General features: G+C 33.4%; 1 protein-coding gene across 3 annotated transcripts in view; it reads left to right on the forward strand.

The window, feature by feature from the left end:
- Nucleotides 1–21,417, forward strand: part of LOC121382972 (prostaglandin G/H synthase 2-like) — a 41,980-nt gene that overhangs the window by 13,207 nt on the left and 7,356 nt on the right. Inside the window, exons 1-6 of one of the 3 annotated variants that reach the window (XM_041512670.1) lie at nt 1,526–1,788; nt 14,241–14,325; nt 15,486–15,602; nt 16,518–16,661; nt 17,150–17,293; nt 20,109–20,287. In XM_041512670.1, coding sequence (XP_041368604.1) covers nt 14,256–14,325; nt 15,486–15,602; nt 16,518–16,661; nt 17,150–17,293; nt 20,109–20,287 — 654 coding nt within the window. In that variant the 5' untranslated portion in view covers nt 1,526–1,788; nt 14,241–14,255. Of the gene's footprint in view, nt 1–1,525; nt 1,789–10,583; nt 10,685–14,240; nt 14,326–15,485; nt 15,603–16,517; nt 16,662–17,149; nt 17,294–20,108; nt 20,288–21,417 lie in introns of those variants that run through there. The other 2 variants (XM_041512669.1, XM_041512668.1) reach the window with 2 other exon arrangements.

Raw genomic sequence — 21,417 nt, forward strand, 5'->3', positions numbered from 1 at the left:
CATGCTGTGTTCTGTGGTACATGTATTAACATTAATTCTTTCCTGTCCTTCATCTACCATATATTGTCAGTATTTGATCCAGGAAATTGTTTTACAACACCCATTATTGTACTGTAATCAGTGGCTATCAGACATCAACTGGAAACTTCTATAGAACCAGTCTATCCATATATCATTGTTAATTAGATTTTGACTTTGTAAGTGCCATCATTTACAAATATCACTTCACATTAATTGACTTAATATTGATATAGCATGGAATCGGTTTATTCTCAATTAAGGCAGCAAACTTTTATTGAAAAACAAGGTTTTCTCTACATCATATTGTTGTAAATACTTTTTATAATAAATTTATTAAAACATACCACTTTTGATTAATCAATTTTTAAACAATAAATTGGGCAAAATTGTTTTTCTTTTTTTGTTTTAAAGACTTGTACATGACCACACTTTTTCTGGTTATAATGTTTTTTCTTGTGAAAGTCACAAACTTGTATCAACTGATTAATAATAAAAACATATTCTATATTAGATATTTAGTAAACTTGTTTTTGTTTTAAAGACTTGTACATGACTAAACATTTTGGGGGATTGTAATTTTTCTCTTGTGAAAGTCACAAGTATTAACTGATTAATGATCAAAATATAGATATTAAATCTTTAGTAAACATGTTTTTGTTTTAAAGACTTGCATGTGACCACACATTTTTGGGCTGTCATTTTGCTCTTGTGAAAGTCACAAGTATTTACTGTTTAATAATCAAAATATTCTGTATAAGATCTATAGTAAACATATTTTATTTTAAAGACTTGTACATGACCAAAACTTTTGGGGTTGTAATTTTTTCTTGTGAAAGTCACAAGTATTATTAACTGATTAATAATAAAAATATAGATATTAAATTTTTAGTAAATATATTTAGCTTTAAAGACTTGTACATGATTAAACTTTTTAGGGTTGTATTTTTTCTCTCATGAAAGTCACAAATATTAACTGATTAATAATCAAAATATAGATATTAGATCTTTAGTAAACATCTTTTGTTTTAAAGACTTGTACATGACCAAAACATTTAGTGTTGTAATTTTTCTCTTGTGAAAGTTACAAGTATTATTAACTGATTAATAATCAAAATATTCAGCATTAACTCTATAGTAAACATCCTTTTGTTTTAAAGTCTTGTACGTAACCACACTGGTAGATCTCACAGATAACAGAAACAGACTGTAACAGTGGTTAAGAGTGAATGGAAGGAAGTCATTAAGTAGTTTGCATTGTTGGGGTCTGAACAAACCACAAGTCAAGCTGTCGTAACTTCTCACCGTAAAACCAACCCGTGTACTACATGAAATATTTCTGAGCTGCGGTTGTATGAATGACGTTTGTCACGTGCCAAGTACAGGCTTTACCTATGAAAACATACAGGGAGCCGGCCGGAAGTATTGCTTCCTTAACGCTGACTGGTGTGATGTCACAACTAAAAGAGTGTGGTTTTGTAATGCACGTGGGCTGGGGAGGGTCCTGCGTTTAATGTGTGTTTGTGTGAATGGAGGCTTAGCCCAGCCAGGATACAAAGGGATGTGAAGTATATAAATATGAAGTTCAGCCACATGGCTCAGTTATTGATTGTGCTTATCAATAGTTTTTGTAAAGTTGGTTTTGTGGAAACAAGGTGCAGACATTTGAACTGTTGTCATTCATAAAAGTGTTCTGCTGTATATGTTTCAATCCAGTGTTGATATACACTCTGCTGATCTGTTGAATTAGAAAGTGTAAACTTGTCTTCAGTAAGTATTTGAACATATTTAAATATTTTCAAACATATATACTTTGTTTTGTTTTTTTAAATGTTATTTAACTAAATAATGTTGTTGATTTTCTGGAGAATAAATAAACTAAAAAAATTCCTATACCTGTATTTTTAAACTTTTATTGTATGGATATAGATTTACAAAATTCTTGTTGTCCAATTATACAGTAATTAAAGGCTTATAATACGTTTATTTTTAGCACTATTGTGTACTGAAATGTAATTTTAAACACATTAGCTAGTTTTTTATGATTAATTTAGTATCAAAAGTTTTAATGTAAAAATTGTTTCTTAAGATTTATTTCATAAATTTTATTACCATAGATGACTAATCAATTAATTGATTGATTTAGTTCCTGCATAACTATTAAATATATAGACTTTGGGTTTCTTGATTAATCACAAAACTGTCATATTTGATTTTATATAAATATTGTTTAAAACATTTAAAAAAATTAAATATTAGAAATAAATCTATCAAAAAATTACATATAGAATTCTAAATTTAATACTAAAAGTTAAAAGTTTGATTTGTTTAATGACACCACCAGAGTATGTCGATTAAATTTAATACTAAGTATATGACATACTTAACAGTGGACAGCCTAATAACGTGTTTCAAAAGAGGGCAGTGTTTGTGATCTGATTCCTGGAATGTGCTTGAGGCCACTCCAGTTTTTCACACCTCTTGACTCTGATAGCTAAAATGTCAATTTGCCTACAGTAAAACCCTGTTTTGAAATCTGTCCATCCGTGTCCACATAACATTATGCAAATGTTACATGTTTATTATGAAAGCTGTCTCCATAAACACTGTCTGCTTGAACTGTGAAGAGAAAATAGCTGCTCAGGTAACAGAATGTATTTGTTTAGGGTACAGATTATCTAATTAACATGGTCGATGTTCATGCTCGTGCAACTTTGAACAGTTGTAAGAATTTGTAGTACTTTTGGTAAGTGGCATTTCATTGTGTATATAGGTTGCTATTTGATGGTTTTACAAGTTGGCATAAATCAGCTCTTGTGAAACGATGACAATATGTAAATATGTTGGAACACTGTTCAGGACATACCAGTACTGCGTACTGGCGAAGTTGAAGGCTAAGTCCGGGGTGGGTGTGCCTGAACCTTAAGATAGTTCCCATTCCAGTATGCATGCTGTTCTTAATGGTAAACGGACATAACCCCACCGGAAAAAAATGCACACAGAAAAAAACCACTCGGACATAACCCCACTCACTTATCTCAATATATAACAAAATCTTATCTGGAGTATTTCTTTTTTATACAAACAAGTGTAGCAAATACAATATATCTACCTCTCCCACCTCTTTCTCACACAGCTTGAGACCACCCTTGTTGTTCTTGATAACCTCCTTAGTTATATTTTATTTGATTCTTCCAAAATAGAAATGCTAACTTTATTTCACATCTTTCAGATTTATGTGTAAAATGGTCACAGTGGGGTTTTGTCCGGGTGGGTTATTTTTTCCAGTGGTTTTTTTTCCCCCGAGTGGGGTGATGTCCTGGATTCATTCTTAATAAATGATGGTCTGAAAAATAGTTATTGACTGGAACGCATCATGTCCATTTAAGACATTTTATGACATTTCAAAATGAATTGTTGATTATACTGTAGAGGCCATAAAAACATCTTAAATAGCTCAAAACTACAATTCACTATCATGTGGTCATTTAGACTTCATACAATGGCTAAAGTTAGATATGTATCTATAAAAATAACCATTAAGACATCTTACAGTGTCTCCATATTTAGGAAGTAACCATGTGGAGTTTTTATATTTGTGGTGTGATAAGTGTCTCTTTAATGCCCACAAATGTCATTTTTGACCAAGGTTAAACATATTTTGGCAACAGACACACACATACTATATATATTCACCCACAAATCTGAAATCTCCATATGGCATATCCTGAATATGTTGGGAGGGCATTATTTAGTTTTTTAATAGAAATATCTATCCGACTATACAAACTGTAAACCCATCACTTTCTAATGACTGGGTCTTATTGTCAGTTTGATGACAGCAAAACAATGTAATTAACCAATCACATTACGGAACATGCATGCTCACTTTCAGTTTACTCATTCATTCATTTCAACTTATCTTCATGCTTATATCCAATTAAGGTTCAAGCACGTTGTCCTGGGCACACACCTCAGCTATCTGGGTTGTCTGTCCAGGACAGTGGGTTAGTTGTTAGTTGGTTAGTGGTTAGTGAGAGAAAAGAGGGTGTAGTGGCCTTATACACCTACCGATTGAGCCCGTAAGAACTTGTTCTGGATTTGAGCCAGTACCAGGCTGCGAACCCTGTACCAAGCAGCCTGTAGTCCAATGGCTTAACCACTGTGCCAACGAGGCCAGTTTTAAGTTTACAATAATTTTTCACTGAACCAATGGGCATTTAAACATTTTAAAATTTCGACATCAGTATAGGCCTATATAGTGCTTAAGCCTTTGATCTTAAGGCTGGGAGGAATTTAATGCTGGGCTTGTATACACTGTACCGGTACCGGTTCCCACCCAGAGTAAGTTTAATAATGGTTCAATTGACTATTAGCTCCTAATTAAGCATGCTTGAACCATAACAAGATACATGTATTAGCATAAAAATCAAGTTTAAAGGAATGAATTATATGCATATAAAACAACTCCACTTTGCCAATAGTATATACATGTAGCTACAATGTATATAGAAGCAGTGAAACTGGCTTTGGTGGTGTCGTGGTTAAGCCATCAGACATAAGGCTTGTAGGTACTGGGTTCGCAGCCTGGTACCGGCTCCCACTCAGAGCAAATTTTAACGACTCAATGGGTAGGTGAATAACAACTAACAACTAACCCACTGTCCTGGATAGACAGCCCAGACAGCTGAGGTGTGTCTGGGCTGTCTATCCAGAACCTTAATTGGATATAAGAATGAAAATAAGTTGAAATGACACAAAGCAGCAGTGCAGTCTTTGCTCCTTTGTTAAACCAATTAGTGCTGCAATAATTATCACATGTCGACTAGCTAGCTAGTCTGATGATAACCCATGATAAAACAGTGTGCTGGTATGTTAATGTTACACTGGCATTCCTTTCTTAGACCCTGTCTGTGGGATGGTGCATATAAAAGATCCCATGCTGCTAATCAAAAAGAGTAGGCCATGAAGTGGCGACAGCAGGTTTCTTCTCTCAATATATGTGTGGTCCTTAACCATATGTTCGATGCCATATAACCATAAATAAAATATGTTGAGTGCATCGTTAAATAAAACATTTTCTTTCTTCCTTCCTTTCTGTCGATTTAACCTCTTACTCTGCTTTGTTTTCTTATGAGGTATTGTAAACAGTTTCAACTATATAGACAAATATTTTCGAGATATTTTTAAACCTGCTGTGTCAGTTAGTTCTTGTACAAACATAGTATGAATAATCCTGATCACAAAATTGTCATCATGAATTTAAGCCAATCTTTGATCTGTGAGACTTTATCTCTCTTTTTTTTATCATTTTGACAGTAAATGCTGGGTTAAATTAACCACTAGGGTGTCTTCTTAATGTATTCTTTCAGTCTTGTTTGTGTCAAGACGCCAGTGTTCTACGTAGCACGAAGACTGTAAATACAGATTCTAGTTAAAACCATGTGTAGTGGGGCATATCGCTTTTTTATTGTTTCATTGGGTGTGCAAGTGGAAAATGGGCCAAACTTCAATAAACTGTTGTAGTAAATTATTATAAGTTTTGCAATTTGTAAGCAGGAAATTAAAACAAAAACTTGCTTGCGATGTTCATTTGTGATAATTACCAGCAGTTAATTCATGAATTAAATACCAGTGTTCATTTTTGTTAATTACCGGCAGTTGATTTATGAATTATATACCAGTGTTCATATATTGATGAGGTTAGTTTGGTGTTTGTTGTTCTAGTATTGTTAGTTACAGGAATGCATATAATAATTAACCAGTTAAGTGTATTTTTATGTGATAAACAGAGTACACTATAGGAAGAAATTTCATCTCAGGAAAGAGGTAGGTCTAAGTGTATTTTTATGTGATAAACAAAGTACACTCTAGGTAAAAAAAATCATCTCAGGAAAGAGGTAGGTCTAACAAGTTCTTACGAATCTTAGCTAGGTAAATATGTCTATAGCTATTAAAACTGTAATTTTTGTATTCCACATAAACACAGATGATTATTCTTTGTCTTATGACTTAAAGCTTAATTAATTAATTATATTAATTGTTTTATATAACACATAACTATGCAGGTATCTTTATTGCCAATTTTATAATGATTAAACAAAAATGTTTGAAGAAACTCATAATTAATTCTTTAAAATTTTCTTTAGTGGTTGGTAGATTGTCAGAATTACATATGAAATTAGTGTAAGCAGAAATTTATATTAAGATATTACATACATTAGGATCACAAGAAATGTATTGAATACACACAAAAATTCATATAGTAATAATAATAATGAAAATGTAAACTATGTTATAATTTTACTTGTGAAACAAGGCTATATTGTTTAAGAGCATTTTACAATGACTATAAATTCAGGTTAGTATTATATTAAGGCTATTTTTGGTGGAGTTATTAATTACTATCACTGATCAGTTGGTAATTACAATTATTTGCTTTAATTTATATTGAAGAAAGGGTAGCAAATGAAAAGAGAAACAAAATTTATCTGGGCAATTTTGGTGAATTGATCTGGTTTCAGTAGCAAAGAAAATCATTTATAATACATTTTTAAAATTCAGAGATAAAAAGCCTTCAATGTTTTGTTATTATTTTTTTTTAATGGTTGGATTTTAGAACCACCTGAAAACTGTTCCTGGCCTTTTTCTTTGCTGAAAAGCTGGTAATAATCGCCTAACTTCCTTTCAAGACATTGCATGTTTTGTGGATTTTAGAACCACCTGAAAACTGTTCCTGGCCTTTTTCTTTGCTGAAAAGCTGGTAATAATTGCCTAACTTCCTTTCAAGACATTGCATGTTTTGTGGATTTTGTTTTGTTTAAAGTCACAGACCCTAGTTTCAACCCATGAAAATGGTCACTAAGTTCCGTTAATCTACAAACCAGTAAAACATTTGGATAAACTTACAACAAAGTGAAACAAGAGTCTATGACATTGAAACGTGAAAATACCTTTAAAACTAGACTAGATCTTGTGTTCATTAATGTAACTTATATGTAAAGTATATGCAGGGTTGTTTTAAGTATGACAAATTAATTTCTTGTATTAGAAACACCATGATGACTAGAAACACCAGATGTACAGAAATGGAAGGAAGGAAGGAAATGTTTTATTTAACGACGCACTCAACACATTTTATTTATGGTTATATGGCGTCAGACATATGGTTAAGGACAGAAATGGATAATCTAAATAATAAAATCTAAGTAAAGTTTGATTTGAATTATCAAAAAACAAATCTAATAGTTAATAACAATATGCCATAGTGCTTAAAAACTAGAGTTTGTCACTTTAAGGTCCTTTTCATCTCTACAAATGGGTAATTAATTTAATTTTTTTTAAAACACTTTGATTTCTATACAAAATTTTAAAACAAACTTTACCTTGATTTATATATTGTATTATACTTTCCCGCACAGCTCCGTACACTGTGGTTTTACATAATTACATAAATAATATTTTCATATACATGTACTTACCTTTTGTGACAGCTACTTGTGCTGGGGTATCGTTAAACATTCATTCATTCATAAAAATGGGCAAGATAGTTCATGTACAAAATCATTTAATATTTATAAAGAAGTAAATGGTTTTGTTAAATTCTTCTTTAGGTTACTTCATGTTGTGAATCACACTACCATATGCAAAGTGATCTTTTCATTCATTGTTGTTATATATGATGAAAAGATTGATTTGCTTATAAATTAACTGTATTGAAATAATCTTTTATTATCAGTCCCAACAGGTATTTGGTATATAAAATTAAAATATAATTTATAAAACATTTTAGAGTGTCAATAAGTGGTAAAGGATTCATGTTGGTTGGCTTTTCGTTCATGTTAGATTTTCTCCAGAGAAATTTGTTCAATCTTGGTCATTACAGTACAGGTACATGTATTATTTGATTTTTAAAGAATCACTGGCTTCATTACAGGTATTATTTGATTTTTAAAGAATCACTGGCTTCATTACAGGTATTATTTGATTTTTAAAGAATCACTGACTTCATTACAGGTATTATTTGATTTTAAAGAATCACTGGCTACATTACAGGTATTATTTGATTTTTAAAGATTCACTGGCTTCATTACAGGTATTATTTGATTTTTAAATAATCACTGGCTTCATTACAGGTATTATTTGATTTTTAAAGAATCACTGGCTACATTACAGGTATTATTTGATTTTTAAAGAATCACTGGCTTCTTTACAGGTATTATTTGATTTTTAAAGAATCACTGGCTTCATTACAGGTATTATTTGATTTTTAAAGAATCACTGGCTTCATTACAGATATTATTTGATTTTTAAAGAATCATTGGCTACATTGCAATCAAGTAACGTAAAAAATCAACAATGTGGATGTAAAACAAATCCATTCTAATAAATAAAAGTGAAACCCCCTCCGTTAAACAGGAAAGGGTTCGACGTTTCTAACTGCATTCAGGTGCATGCGTTTGCAAAAAGTATTATACTGCGCATGTGCAGTTAGTCATTTTCCATTTTTAAGGCAACTACATGAAAAAATATATGTTTCTTAATTATGTACAGTTGTCGAACACTTAATTTATTAATTTTTTTAAAGGAAAAATTCAATTTATCAAGCGTTCTGACCGGTCCGCATTTTATCAACACACATCGCTCACACTTGATGTCAATACTGATAGGCATTACGTTCATACCTGCGAATAGTTTGTAAAATATCATTTTTTTAATGAATTGATTCTAAATTAACACAATTTATATACTCAAAATTATTTACAACCGTTATGAATGGATTATGAATACTATTCACTACAACAGAGGCACAAAAATGTAAAATACCTTTTGCAGATTGAATATAATAATTGAAAACAAATTCTAACAGGGGTCTTAAAAATTCAATTCTTTGGCCTTGTTGATCTGGCACGTGTGAGGTCATGTGACACACACCGAATGTTAATTCATCTTTCTCCATTTTAAGTCAATTTCTATGAGTCATGTGGACCCGATATCGGTAATTTTAAATAATAAATAAAAACGACTTACTGTCCGAACCAAACTGTTAACAACTACCAAAAATTACTCTCCTACCTTTATTTTTCGTTAGATTTTACTCACATTTTGTCTTGACAGAAATCTAGGAAAAACCATTGCAATGACACAGATTCCACATACTAGATGATAACCATGTCACCAATATCGACATCGCTGAGATCGCATAGGGCAAAAAGCATGTAATTTTGTGTCGGCTGCCATTTTGACTTTTTATGGAATATTCTCCTAGAGGGGTGAAAGGATATGACTTAATCTAGCAACGTCATAACATGTTATGATATAAAAGCAAATGTGATGACGTCATATTAAATTTTTAAATTCTTTTTTGTTTGTTTAAATATACCACTACAGATCATTGATTTTATATTAATTATGTCACATACTTTGGAGGCTTTCACCCTTCTTGAAGAGTATTCCATAAAAAAGCAAAATGGCAGACAGCAGAAAACTGCATGTATTTTGCCCAATGCTATCTCAGCAAAGTTGATACTGGCGACATCGTTAAAGTCTCATATGTGGAATTTGTGTCACTGTAATGTTTTTTTCACAACTTGTGTGTGGACAAAATTTGGGGGAAATGTAACGGTAATTAAAGGTAGGAGAGTAATTTGTTGTAGTTGTTAACATTTTGGTTTGGACAGTAGTAAAATTAATGGTTTTAGGGGTTTGTAAAGTTTTGTATTTAGATACTTACTTTTCTCAACTGTGTTTATAAAAATGTTACTGAACTGTGAAGAAAAACCTCATAAATGAATGACATGCCGATGACAACAAATTGGATGTTGATTGCGTGAACCGTGCACGAGAAAACAAAGTGAACGGAATTTGAAGCATAACGCAGTTAGGGACGTTGACGATATTATTTGATTTTTAAAGAATCACTGGTTACATTAGAGGTATTATTTGATTTTTGAAGAATCACTGGCTACCTTACAGGTATTATTTGATTTTTAAAGAATCACTGGTGTCGTGAAATTAATTGTTTCAAAGAGCATGATCCTTTAAAATTAAATTTCAATGTTTCACCGTGGCGTGGTCATCTACGTCTAAACTTGACGTTTACCGTTATTATTTCTTCCATTATTTGAAGTAATTAACGTGTAGATGGACGGACCAATGTCCGAGATTAAATGGTATGTCATTATAGTTCAGTAAATACTTAACTGAATATTAATATTGGAGTTATTTCATAAAAAAACTTAAGTATTTCTCGAGATAATGTCGTCTGCTTTGCGAGCGGAAATGCACAAGACAAACTATTTCCGGTTTGCTGTAAAGCACTGTTGGTTAATAGACCGGAACCGTGGCGTTATCGCTTAACCTGCGAAAACAATGTTATTGTTTTAATTAATGTTATGGATAATAATTAACATTGATATTAGGAATACATGCTCAGATATTTGTTGATTTGTGTATCCGTTGTTTATTGTAAATTGAGATTATATTTGACGTCATACCAGAGATTCAAAAAGACCAGTGACGTCAATGTTGGGGTATAAATAGAACTGTTACGTCAGTTGTAAACAGTGGGATCCAAATTTTGACAACTATCAGCTGATCGAGCTAAACTTCACAATTATAACGTTTTATTGAATATTTTTACATGTTGTTTGGACAGCATTGAGAGGTAAATAGACGATTGTTTTTAGCTTCCTTTGCAATCTTTCTAAATTAATAGGTTATCCAATTTAAATTACTTTAAAGTAAAGTTTTGGGATCCAACTCAATAATTACACTTTCTTGTTTATTTAAGATAGATAATTAATTAATTAGTCATTGAGAGCATCTTGAGATAATGGGCAATTGTCTAGTCTCCTGGTGTTGTAGTCAGTCACTGAGAACACTCAATTGATAATCATAATGGTTGATTGCCAAGCCTTTTGGTTGTTTAAATAAATATCTGTAACTGTAGTTAAATATTATAGTTCTTTTGTGTATAACTCTTAACTATTGTCCGAACCAAATTGTTAACAACTACAAAAAATTACAAAAATTACTCTCCTACCTTTAATTGCTGTTAGATTTCCTCCAAAGTTTGTCTAGACATAGATCGCAAAAAAACCACTACAAATATACAGATTCCACACACGAGACTGCAATGATGTCACCGATATCGTCTTTGCTGAGATTGCATAGGAAAAAATACATGCAGTTTTCTGCCGTCTGCCATGTTGCTTGTTTATAGAATATTCTTCAAGAGGGGTAAAAGCCTCTAAAGTATGTGACACAATTAATATGAAATCAATGATCTCTAGTGGTATCATTAAAAAAATAAAAATAAAAATAAAAACTAATAATAAATAATATGACGTCATCATGTTTGCTTTTATATCATAATATGTTATGACGTTGTTAGATTAAGTCCTATCCTTTCACCCCTCTTGAAGAATATTCCAAAAAAAGTCAAAATGGCAGCTGGCACAAAATTACATGCTTTTTGCCCCATGCGCTCTCAGCGAAGTCGATATAGGTGACATAGTTATCATCTGGTATGTGGAATCTACATGTAGGCCTATGTCATTGTAATGGGGTTTTTTTTCAAGATTTGTGTCTGGACAAACTTTGGAGGAAATTTAACGGCAATTAAAGGTAGAAGAGTAATTTTTCGTAGTTGTTAACAATTTGGTTCGGACAATAACTGTTCATTGAGAGCATCTTGAGATAATGGGCGATTGTCTAGTCTCCTGGTGTTGTTAGTCAGTCACCGAGAACATTCAATGGATAATGGGCGACTGCCTAGTCTTTTGGCTTTTTAAATAAATATAGATTTGTAACTGTGATACTTGTAATTGACGTCACTGGTTAACTATATGTTTTCATATTTTTTCATAGTTTAGTGTTAATAGTATTCTTAGTTCATAGCTTTGGTTGACGTAAGACCTCCTCAATGACGAGACCGATTAACCAATGAAAAGGGAACCTTATAGCATCCAGGGCCGTATGCTAGATGGTTTTACTACTATGACTTTCTGGCATCTTTCTACTGGTTGATTGAACCAGAATTAACAATTGAATACCTCTTGGAACTGCTCGTTTTAAGAACCATCTGACCATGTCTTGACATTGCAGCACCATCATTTTAATCACTACATGGGTTTTTTTTAACACACAGCAAGGCTCAAACTTCATTTTATAGAGTAGGAAGCAATATTTGCTTCTCAAATATTAAGCTAGAAAGTGATTTTTAATGCAAGGGATTTACCCAGACATTCTATGGGACCAAACATACATTTATAGGCCCCTTCCCAAAAGAAAGTGTCTGAAAATTTTCAAATTCTGTACTAAAAATTCTGAATAATTATATTTAATTATGTCTGTTGTAATAAATGTTATTGAACAGTGGTATACTGCATTATTCAGTGGCTTGAAAAAAAGATTCCAAGTATAACCTACTCATGCTAATTTTCCGAATCGCATCAGACCCTGGTGAAAACTCCTGTATAAATCCCTGATTGCCCCTGTCTTCATTTTGTTTTTTGTTTGTCACAATAAGCAGATGTCATTTATTTTTCATATCTTTTCATTTTTCACATATTAAGCTCGAAAGATGAAACAATTTTTTTTTTTTCAACTATCTGTCAAACGTAGCTTTACATAAAAAATATTATGGTAAAAATATATTATTATTATTTACAGTGCCACAATGTCTTGCCACAGACTGTGATGATAAAAATTAAGTAAAAAAAAATAAGTAAAAGGAAGGAATAGTTAAGTATCAGTCTAAGGCAGTCTAAATGTGTCTCCAACTGTCATGAGTAAGCATTTAATATAAAATGATATCATGTTACGTTCTCAAACAACAGGGGAGTGTCCAGAACTTTATAAATATATATTAAAAAATTAATTAGATATGTACCTAAGATTATTTATGTTGAGTGTATTGAGTGACGTTTTTTCCTGGGTGAAACCTCAGGGACTGGACCCACACACAGTCAAAGCCAGAATACATGTGTTTACCTTGTGTCACCTGTCCGTTTTACCAGTTAACATTATGTATGACATACTGTACATGCTACACCTTGTACGTGCTCTAGCAGTAATTTGGGAGGAGTTATGGGAAGGAGTATTTTTGCTTGCGGAATTTCCTGTGTCCTCTCTTTTATCGTCCAGTTAGAATTGCTGTAGGATCATGGTTTCACTATTAATACAGGGGTGTGCCTAGATACTTTTCAGTGTTGGGCAAACGTGAGTTAGTGAAAGCACGTATATTTTTAGGGAGGTCTAGAGGCACGCACTGTCATAAACTGACAAAATAACTGACAAAATATCAAAAAGTTTGTTTTGTTTAATGACACCACTAGAGCACATTAATTTATTAATCATTGGCTATTGGATGTCAAAGATTTTGTAATTTTGACACATAGTCTTAGAGAGAAAACCTGCTACATTTTTTTCCATTAGTAGCAAGGGATCTTTTATATACACCATCCTAGAAACAGGATAGCACATACCACAGTCTTTGATATATCAGTCATGGTGCACTGGCTGGACCGAGAAATAGCCCAATATTAACTGGCCCACTGATGGGACAAAATATCAATGCAAGGCAAAGTTGAAAGTGCCAGCTAGTCATTTAGAGTAGTGGGTATAGCTAGCCATTTGTCCAGTGTGGTTACATTCCTGTAATAATTATTTGGTATATAATGAAGATATGTAGAATAAACTCTGTTAAAATGTATCTTAGAGTTTACAGTGTAATTTAATAGAAATTGATAAAATATTGTAAATATAGATCTTAACAATAGGTAGCAAATCTTCGATTTTTCTAGCAGCAAATTTATACTTACATATTTTATATTAATAAATTTAAGGGCAGTAAAATTCTGTATATAACTGCTATTAAATGAGCATCCAGACAGTCTTTCCTTTCATTTCTGTTCTCCACAATGCAACCATTTCAGCTGCAAATGTTATCAAAACATAAACATGGTAACTGGAAGACGAAACTTGTGTTTGCCACTTGAAAACCAGAAGGGCTGTTTAGTCTTATTACCATGTAAATTAACATTCTATTTTTTCAGCTGCAATGTATGATTCAGAATATTCAATCTTAAATACCATGCATGTACATGAACATTCTCTCTTTCTTTCGGTCACAATGCTGCATGATTCATAATATCCATTTTGTCATACCAGTTCATTAACTAGATGTGTGTTTTATTTTTCTTCTTCTTCTTCTTCAGAAAAGCGGTATAAGAATGCAACTATGTGCAATATGGCTGTTTGCTATTATAGCAGTTGTTTTCTGCATGGTACAAACTACCTCAGGTAAGAACATTATCTTAGTAGGTACCATACATGTATATGAAAGGTTCATGGAAATAACCTATATGTCACATTTTTGGTAAGGTAATATTTTTGAATTTTAAAGTTTACCACTCTGCAATAGTGGAATATTTATACTTAACAAAGCATAATTTACCAACAACCTTTAATGGCCTACCATAATTATAGGTTTTTAATTTAGTGTGTCATTGTGACCTGGATTTATAATACTGACTATATGTTTGAACATCATAGATTATTCCCATGGATCCTTCATATGTTATAATGTTACAGTCAGACCAGGCCCATAGCCTTCGGAGGGCATTGCCCCCCCCCCCCCCCCCCATTAAAAGCAATTGGCTCTCATTTAAATACAATCTGCTATTATGTAAATGTCTTAAATACGCTACCTCTTAAAAATGGAATTAACCCACTTTCTTTCTTCTTTTTTTCAACTTATATTTGTGCTTATATCCAATTACGGTTCAAGCACACTGTCCTGGGCACACACCTCAGCTATCTGGGCTGTCTGTCCAGGGCAGTGGGTTAGTTGTTAGTTGGTTAGTGGTTAGTGAGAGAGAAGAGGGTGTAGTGGCCTTACACCTACCCACTGAGCCCTTAAGAACTTGCTCTGGGTTGGAGCTGGTACCGGGCTGCGAACCTTGTACCTACCAGCCTGTAGTCTCATAGCTTAACCACTGCACCAATGAGGCCAGTTAATTAACACAGTAAGTGATTCCAACTGGCTATTGTCCTCAGTTATCACCAATGGTCAAGATTTTCTGTGTTGGTTTCTCGAGAGTTCTTTCAAATTGTTGTTGATTTTATGTCATTGATATTCCGCAAGGATAACAACTAGATTAGTTTGTGTTGAACAAAACTTTTATTCAGTGTAAATGTATTGGCAAGTCCATTTTATACCATATACCAGCTTGTCAGCATTGCTGAGGCAACATGTTAACAGTTAATTTTCTTTGATATCCACAAGAGCACCACATCAATTGTGTTAACATGTGATTGTTGATGTTAATGTTTTAGACTATCGTGCCATGATAACATCACAACATCATTTGGTACAACTCACATTTTGAAAAGACATGTGTAAAAAGGAAAAAAGACTGGCAAAACCAATTAATTAACAATCTTTCATTTATTGTTTTCAGTTAACCCATGCTGCTCATTCCCATGTCAGAACAATGGAGTCTGCATGACCACTGGCTTCTCTTCATATAGCTGTGACTGTTCACAAACCGGTTACTATGGTGACAACTGTGAACATGGTAAGTAGCATTTTAACTGGATGGATTTAAATAAATTGGGAGTTCCAGGCAAGAGAATCACTGATCTCCTTAGAGGTCTTAATTTAATTTAATTTTTTCTAAATCCCCCCCCCCCCCCCCAAACCAGGATTAGTTAAAACTGATATTAATTAACTATTGCAAGCTATACACTGTAATAAAAATATGCAAAATTGTTTACTAATCCACCGGACAAATACATCTAGAAATCTACTTGTCTGCCAATATTTCCACTTGTTCAAATAAATGGGTTTTTTTATTCAAGTATGTGATTGCTAAAAATGAAACTGCATTGAAAATGTTTACTTGTCCACTGGACAACCACTGAGGCACATTTTGCTTGTCCGAATAGATTTTCACTTGTCGGGACAACCAGACAAGTGCTTATTTCGATCATTGATACATAGGGGTTCCTAACAGGCACAAGATAAGTTGAGAATAATTGCTGAGGTTACCAGGAGGTTTCTACATGTCTAAGTTAACAACGGAACTTGGTTCTCCACAAAATATGTTATTAAATAAAAACTACACCACATAAATTTGGATTGTTTTTGTATTATTTAAGCTATAATGTCACTATGGCATATGCTATAGTGACATCATAGCCTACGATGGTTTTACCATTTCATGGGCTTAATTCACAAAGGTCTCGTAGGCTCTGCTAGACAACAAAGCATCCTCTTTGCAAGTCTTTTGGCATTGCACTGCGAGATCGCAACGTTGTGAGAGTTTAGTGAATTAGGCCACATAACACTAACATAGCTTTGAAAATCTCTAGCCTAGACCATATATAAAAATACACATACTTGTGATGCAGTAAATATTAAGAACAGTCTTCATGACATTGCACATGATACCCCACACAATAACAAAGATATTTTGTATTTTATTTTACAGTCACCCTCTACAAAAGAATTGTAAAATGGTTGAAGCCAACTCCGGATCAACTCCACTATCTGCTCATCAACTACAAATGGTTTTGGAGTTTTGTCAATGCTGTACCATTTCTCAGCAATGCTATCATGAAAAAAGTTTATTTGTGTAAGTCAGTTTTGGGTTTTTAAATTATTTTATTTGATTAATGAACCATTTTTTGTTTTAGGTAAAATACAGTTCTGTATAATTGTGAACCATTTGTTTTGTGTAGCTTACAGCTATGTAATAAATTGATATTTATTAATTTATTTATCCATCCATTCGTCCGTCCATCCATCCATCCATCCATCCATCCAACCAACCATCTATCCATCCATCCATCCATCCATCCATTCATGTGTCTGTCTATCTATTTATTTATTAGTAAAATATTAAATTCATCCATCCATCCATCCATTCATGTGTCTATCTATTTATTTATTTATTTATTTATTTATTTATTTATTTATTTATTTATTTATTAGTTATGTATTAAATTGATCCATCCGTCCATCCATCCATCCATCCATCCATCCATCCATCAGTCCATCCATTTGTCTGTCTCTTTATTTATTTATTTAATTATTGTTTAATTGTTTAATTGTATATGACAGTGAGATCGGACATCGTGGACAGTCCCCCTGTGTATGAAGCTGAACATGCGTATGCTACATTTTCTATACACACCAATGCCAGCCACTTTGCCAGAACACTTCCACCAGTACCACTCAACTGTCCCACACCGATGGGAGTCAAAGGTAACATAATGAATATAGTATATCAAACAGTTACAATGGAATTGTTTATAAAAGGACACCTTGTATATATAATTGATTTTTTATCATTGTTAAAAGCTCAAAGTCATATAAAAGGAAACGCTGAAAAGAGATAAAAGGACAAAGTATTCTTAAAATGTTCATTTTATTTTTTTAAATTAAATATTGTATTATTTGTCTCATTATGAAAAGCATTAAATCATAAAAAAAAAATATGAGGAAAAGAACTTTTTTCTTTTCCCCTTTTCCTTTCTCTACAAGAACATATTGTATTGATTTTTCTCATCGTGAAAAGCATGAAGTTATATAAAACATCAAACTTGAAGTTATTTCATTTTCTTTTTCTCTTTCAATGCAATATTGCTTTTTTTGACTCTGAAAAGCGCACAATTATATAACAAGTCAAGTGGAAAAAAGAGACAAAAAAGAAGCTATTTCTTTTTCTTCTTCTCTTTCAATGGATTATTGCTTTTTCTCATTGTGAAATGCTCTAAATCATATAAAAAAAAGTCAAGTGGAGAAGAAGACACTCCTTAAAGAGCCTGTTTTAACCTGTATGCACAAGTCAGCCAAGTGTGATAAACAGTAAAAGTGGTCATACAGTCAGCACAATGGTTTCACTGGTGCAGAACGATTGCCCATGTACAGGCCCTGATGTGTCAGTGTCAAGCGTGTCTGTCAGAAGTTGAAAGGAACTCCATGCCTTTAAAGCGCAAATGTCACTCTGCTTCTTACACGCTTCACTTTGCCAAGTAGTATTTTATCGTATTTATTTATTACTAAATTAATTCCTTATTGTGGATATGAATAGATTATTTGATTTATTCACTTTTTTCCAACATGTTGGTACAAAATAGATAGAGTTATGTCGAAAAAATTATTAAAGTGGATGGAGTGTAGTATGTGTATGTACTTTACAAAATTATGTTTATAGAATAAGTCTCTGTTTAAAACCCATTGGGCTATTTACTACCCTGTCTGTGGGATGGTGCATATAAAAGATCCCTTGCTGCTAATCAAAAAGAGTAGCCCATGAAGTGGCAACAGTGGGTTTCCTATCTCCTCTCAGTATCTGTGTGGTCTTTAACCATATGTCTGATGCCATATAACCATAAATAAAATGTGTTGAGTGTGTCGTTAAATAAAAACATTTCCTTCTGTTTAAAACCACACGGTAAAAGTCTCACCATTTTGTCAACCAATTGTTGATATCGTCAGGAGAAAACTAAACATAAAAAACAGGAGATAAGTATTAAAAATTATGTTTATAAATATTTATCAAACCTAAATGTGTTGCATGATTAAAACTTCAGACTGCAAAATTCATGACAGCAATCGGCAATGCTGTCACAAAGAGCAATTGCAAAAGTGAGCTGCAATAATAATATTATTATCATTATTGAGTATTTACTTTGTTATTATGTCTTCTAAATTGCCATTGTAAGATGATCTTAATTTTTTTAGGGCTGAAGCTTCACCGTTGTTGAGATAATTATGCCCCACTAAACTGTGTACTACTGTGTATATCAAAGGCTGTGGTATGTCAATAGGATGGTGCATATAAAAGATCCCTTGCTACTAATGGAGAAATGTAGCGTGTTTTGTCTTTAAGACTATGTCAAAATCACCATCCAGTAGCCAATGATTAATAAATCAATGTGCTCTAGTGGTATTGTTAAACAAAGCAAATTGTCAGCAAGATTTAGCTCAGTCAGTATAGAGTGTTTGCTTGGGGTGAATGCAGTTCACAATCCTAACCAGTGTCCTAGGTGTGTGACGTAGCTCAGCGGTAAAGCGTTCGCTTGATGCGCAGTCCTTCTAGAATGCCTCATGACTTGTATCTCAAGTGCTCTTATATGTATTGTCCTGTCTTTGGGAAGGTACATATAAAAGATATCATGCTGTTTTATCAATAGGAGTCTAGTCTATATAGAGGTAATGGATTTACCCCCCATTTTCCCTGTCTCTCTCTCTCTGTCTCTGTCTTTCTCCCTGGGAGCGGGACACAGCTCAGTGGTAAAGTGCTTGCTTGATGCACAGTCAGTTTGGGATTGATCTCTGTTAGTGGGCCCATTGGGTGATTTCTCGTTCCAACCAGTGCACCACAACTGGTATATCAAAGTCCATGGTATGTGGTATCCTGTCTGTGGGATAATGCATATAAAAGACTTCTTGCTACTAATAGAAAAATGTAGCGAGTTTCCTCTCTAAGACTATTATGTAAAAATTACCAAATGTTTGACATCCAATAAACGATGATTGAGAAATCTGTGTGCTCTCTGGTTTTCTAATTATTACAATGTGATACATGGCAATGAAATTTCTTTTGTTGAATGAATCATGAGAATGTACAGAACTATGACTAGGGAATGTAACACCATTTACCAAAATGGCATCATTTAATTAACCCAGTGTGATAAATATTTTTTTAATTAAAAAGTAATCTTTCTCACCATGGTATAGTATTAATTATAAATCATCTGCACTTACCTTGCATTTCACCTTCATTTGTAACTATCATTATATTTACTTGGGTTACAGAGTTCACAGAATGTATTTTAATGTGGGGAGTCACTGTCAGTTTGATGGTTTGGGGGATGAAAATACATGTATTTGAGGGCCAAAACCTGTTGTTGAGGGGGTCGGGGGAATTGTTCACCAAGAAAATTTTGAATTTCAGGTGCTAAATTTCCAGCCTTCTGAACAGAATAATAAGGAAAGGTGAGGGGTTCATGGCCCTTGCAGCCCTCCTGCATCACAGCCCATGAGTTACATGTTTTCTTCTTCTGTTTTCCAGGTAAGAAAGAGCTGCCTGATGTTGAGGTGCTGATAAAGAAGTTTTTCACGAGAAAGACCTTTCGACCGGACCCACTGGGAACCAGTGTCCTGTTCTCGTTCTTTGCCCAGCACTTCACCCACCAGTTCTTCAAGACGGATCTCAAGGCTGGGCCTGGGTACACCTGGGCTGGCAATGGAGTAAGTCAGATACTGTAGTATACATTATTACAGTCCTTTCACTTTTGAAAATATCAGGAGAGTGACAAATCACTCAGTTTACCATTGTTGAATTAATTCTGCCATCCAACTTGGCTGATGCACTTCACTCTGGGTTGAGGGGCGAAACGTAGCCCAGTGGTAAAGTGTTCACTAGATGCGCAGGTGATCTAGGATCAATCCCCATCAGTGGATCCATTGGTCTATTTCTTGTTCCAGCCAGGGTTCCACAACTGGTGTAATAAAGGCCGTGGTATGTACTATCCTGTCTGTGGGATGGTGCATATAAAAGATCCCTTGCTGCTAATCGAAAAGAGTAGTCCATGAAGTGGCGACAGCGGGTTTCCTCTCTCAATATCTGTCTTGTCTGTAACCATATGTCTGACGCCATATAACTGTAAATAAAAATGTGTTGAGTGCATCGTTAAATAAAATATTTCCTTCCTTCACTCTGGGTTGTGAACCAGATTTAGCTCAGTCAGTATAGAGTGTTTGCTTGGGATGAATACCTTTTTGCAATCTTGACCCATTCCCCATGACTTTTACATTTAAAAATCTTGAGTAAAACTTGCATATATTGACAAAAATAAGTTTTGAATAGAACACATTTTAAACTATACTAATCATAATGATCAATATTCAAACATTTGGACCAGCTATATTAAAGCATCTTATTTTCAAACAACCAGTAGGAGGCATACTGTTACCATATATTTTTAGGTGGACGATAAACAATGCTCATGAGATAGAATTAAGGTATGACTGTTATTAGTCCCCTACTGGTCCAATAGCTTTATCATGTAGAGTTAAAGATCAAGTTTAACCTTTATGACGATTTGCTAATTATTGATAAAATTATGGCCCTGGAACTTAGGAGATATGAAAAAAAAATTGGGTCCGGTAGGGCACATAATATTATTTTGCTTTTGCAATACTCTCAAAATGCTTGTTTTCACTGGCATTAAAATTTTTGCAAATAAGATTTGTATTGTCATACCTTTTGGGAAAAAACATATATAAAACTATAATTAACAAATCCCTTGCAACAATATAGTAGTAGAAGCTTACCTGTGTGGTTGCTGTGGATTCTTATCTCACTTTAGATGAAGTGT

Source organism: Gigantopelta aegis, chromosome 10 (genome assembly GCF_016097555.1).
Source record: "Gigantopelta aegis isolate Gae_Host chromosome 10, Gae_host_genome, whole genome shotgun sequence".
Taxonomy (NCBI): domain Eukaryota; kingdom Metazoa; phylum Mollusca; class Gastropoda; order Neomphalida; family Peltospiridae; genus Gigantopelta; species Gigantopelta aegis.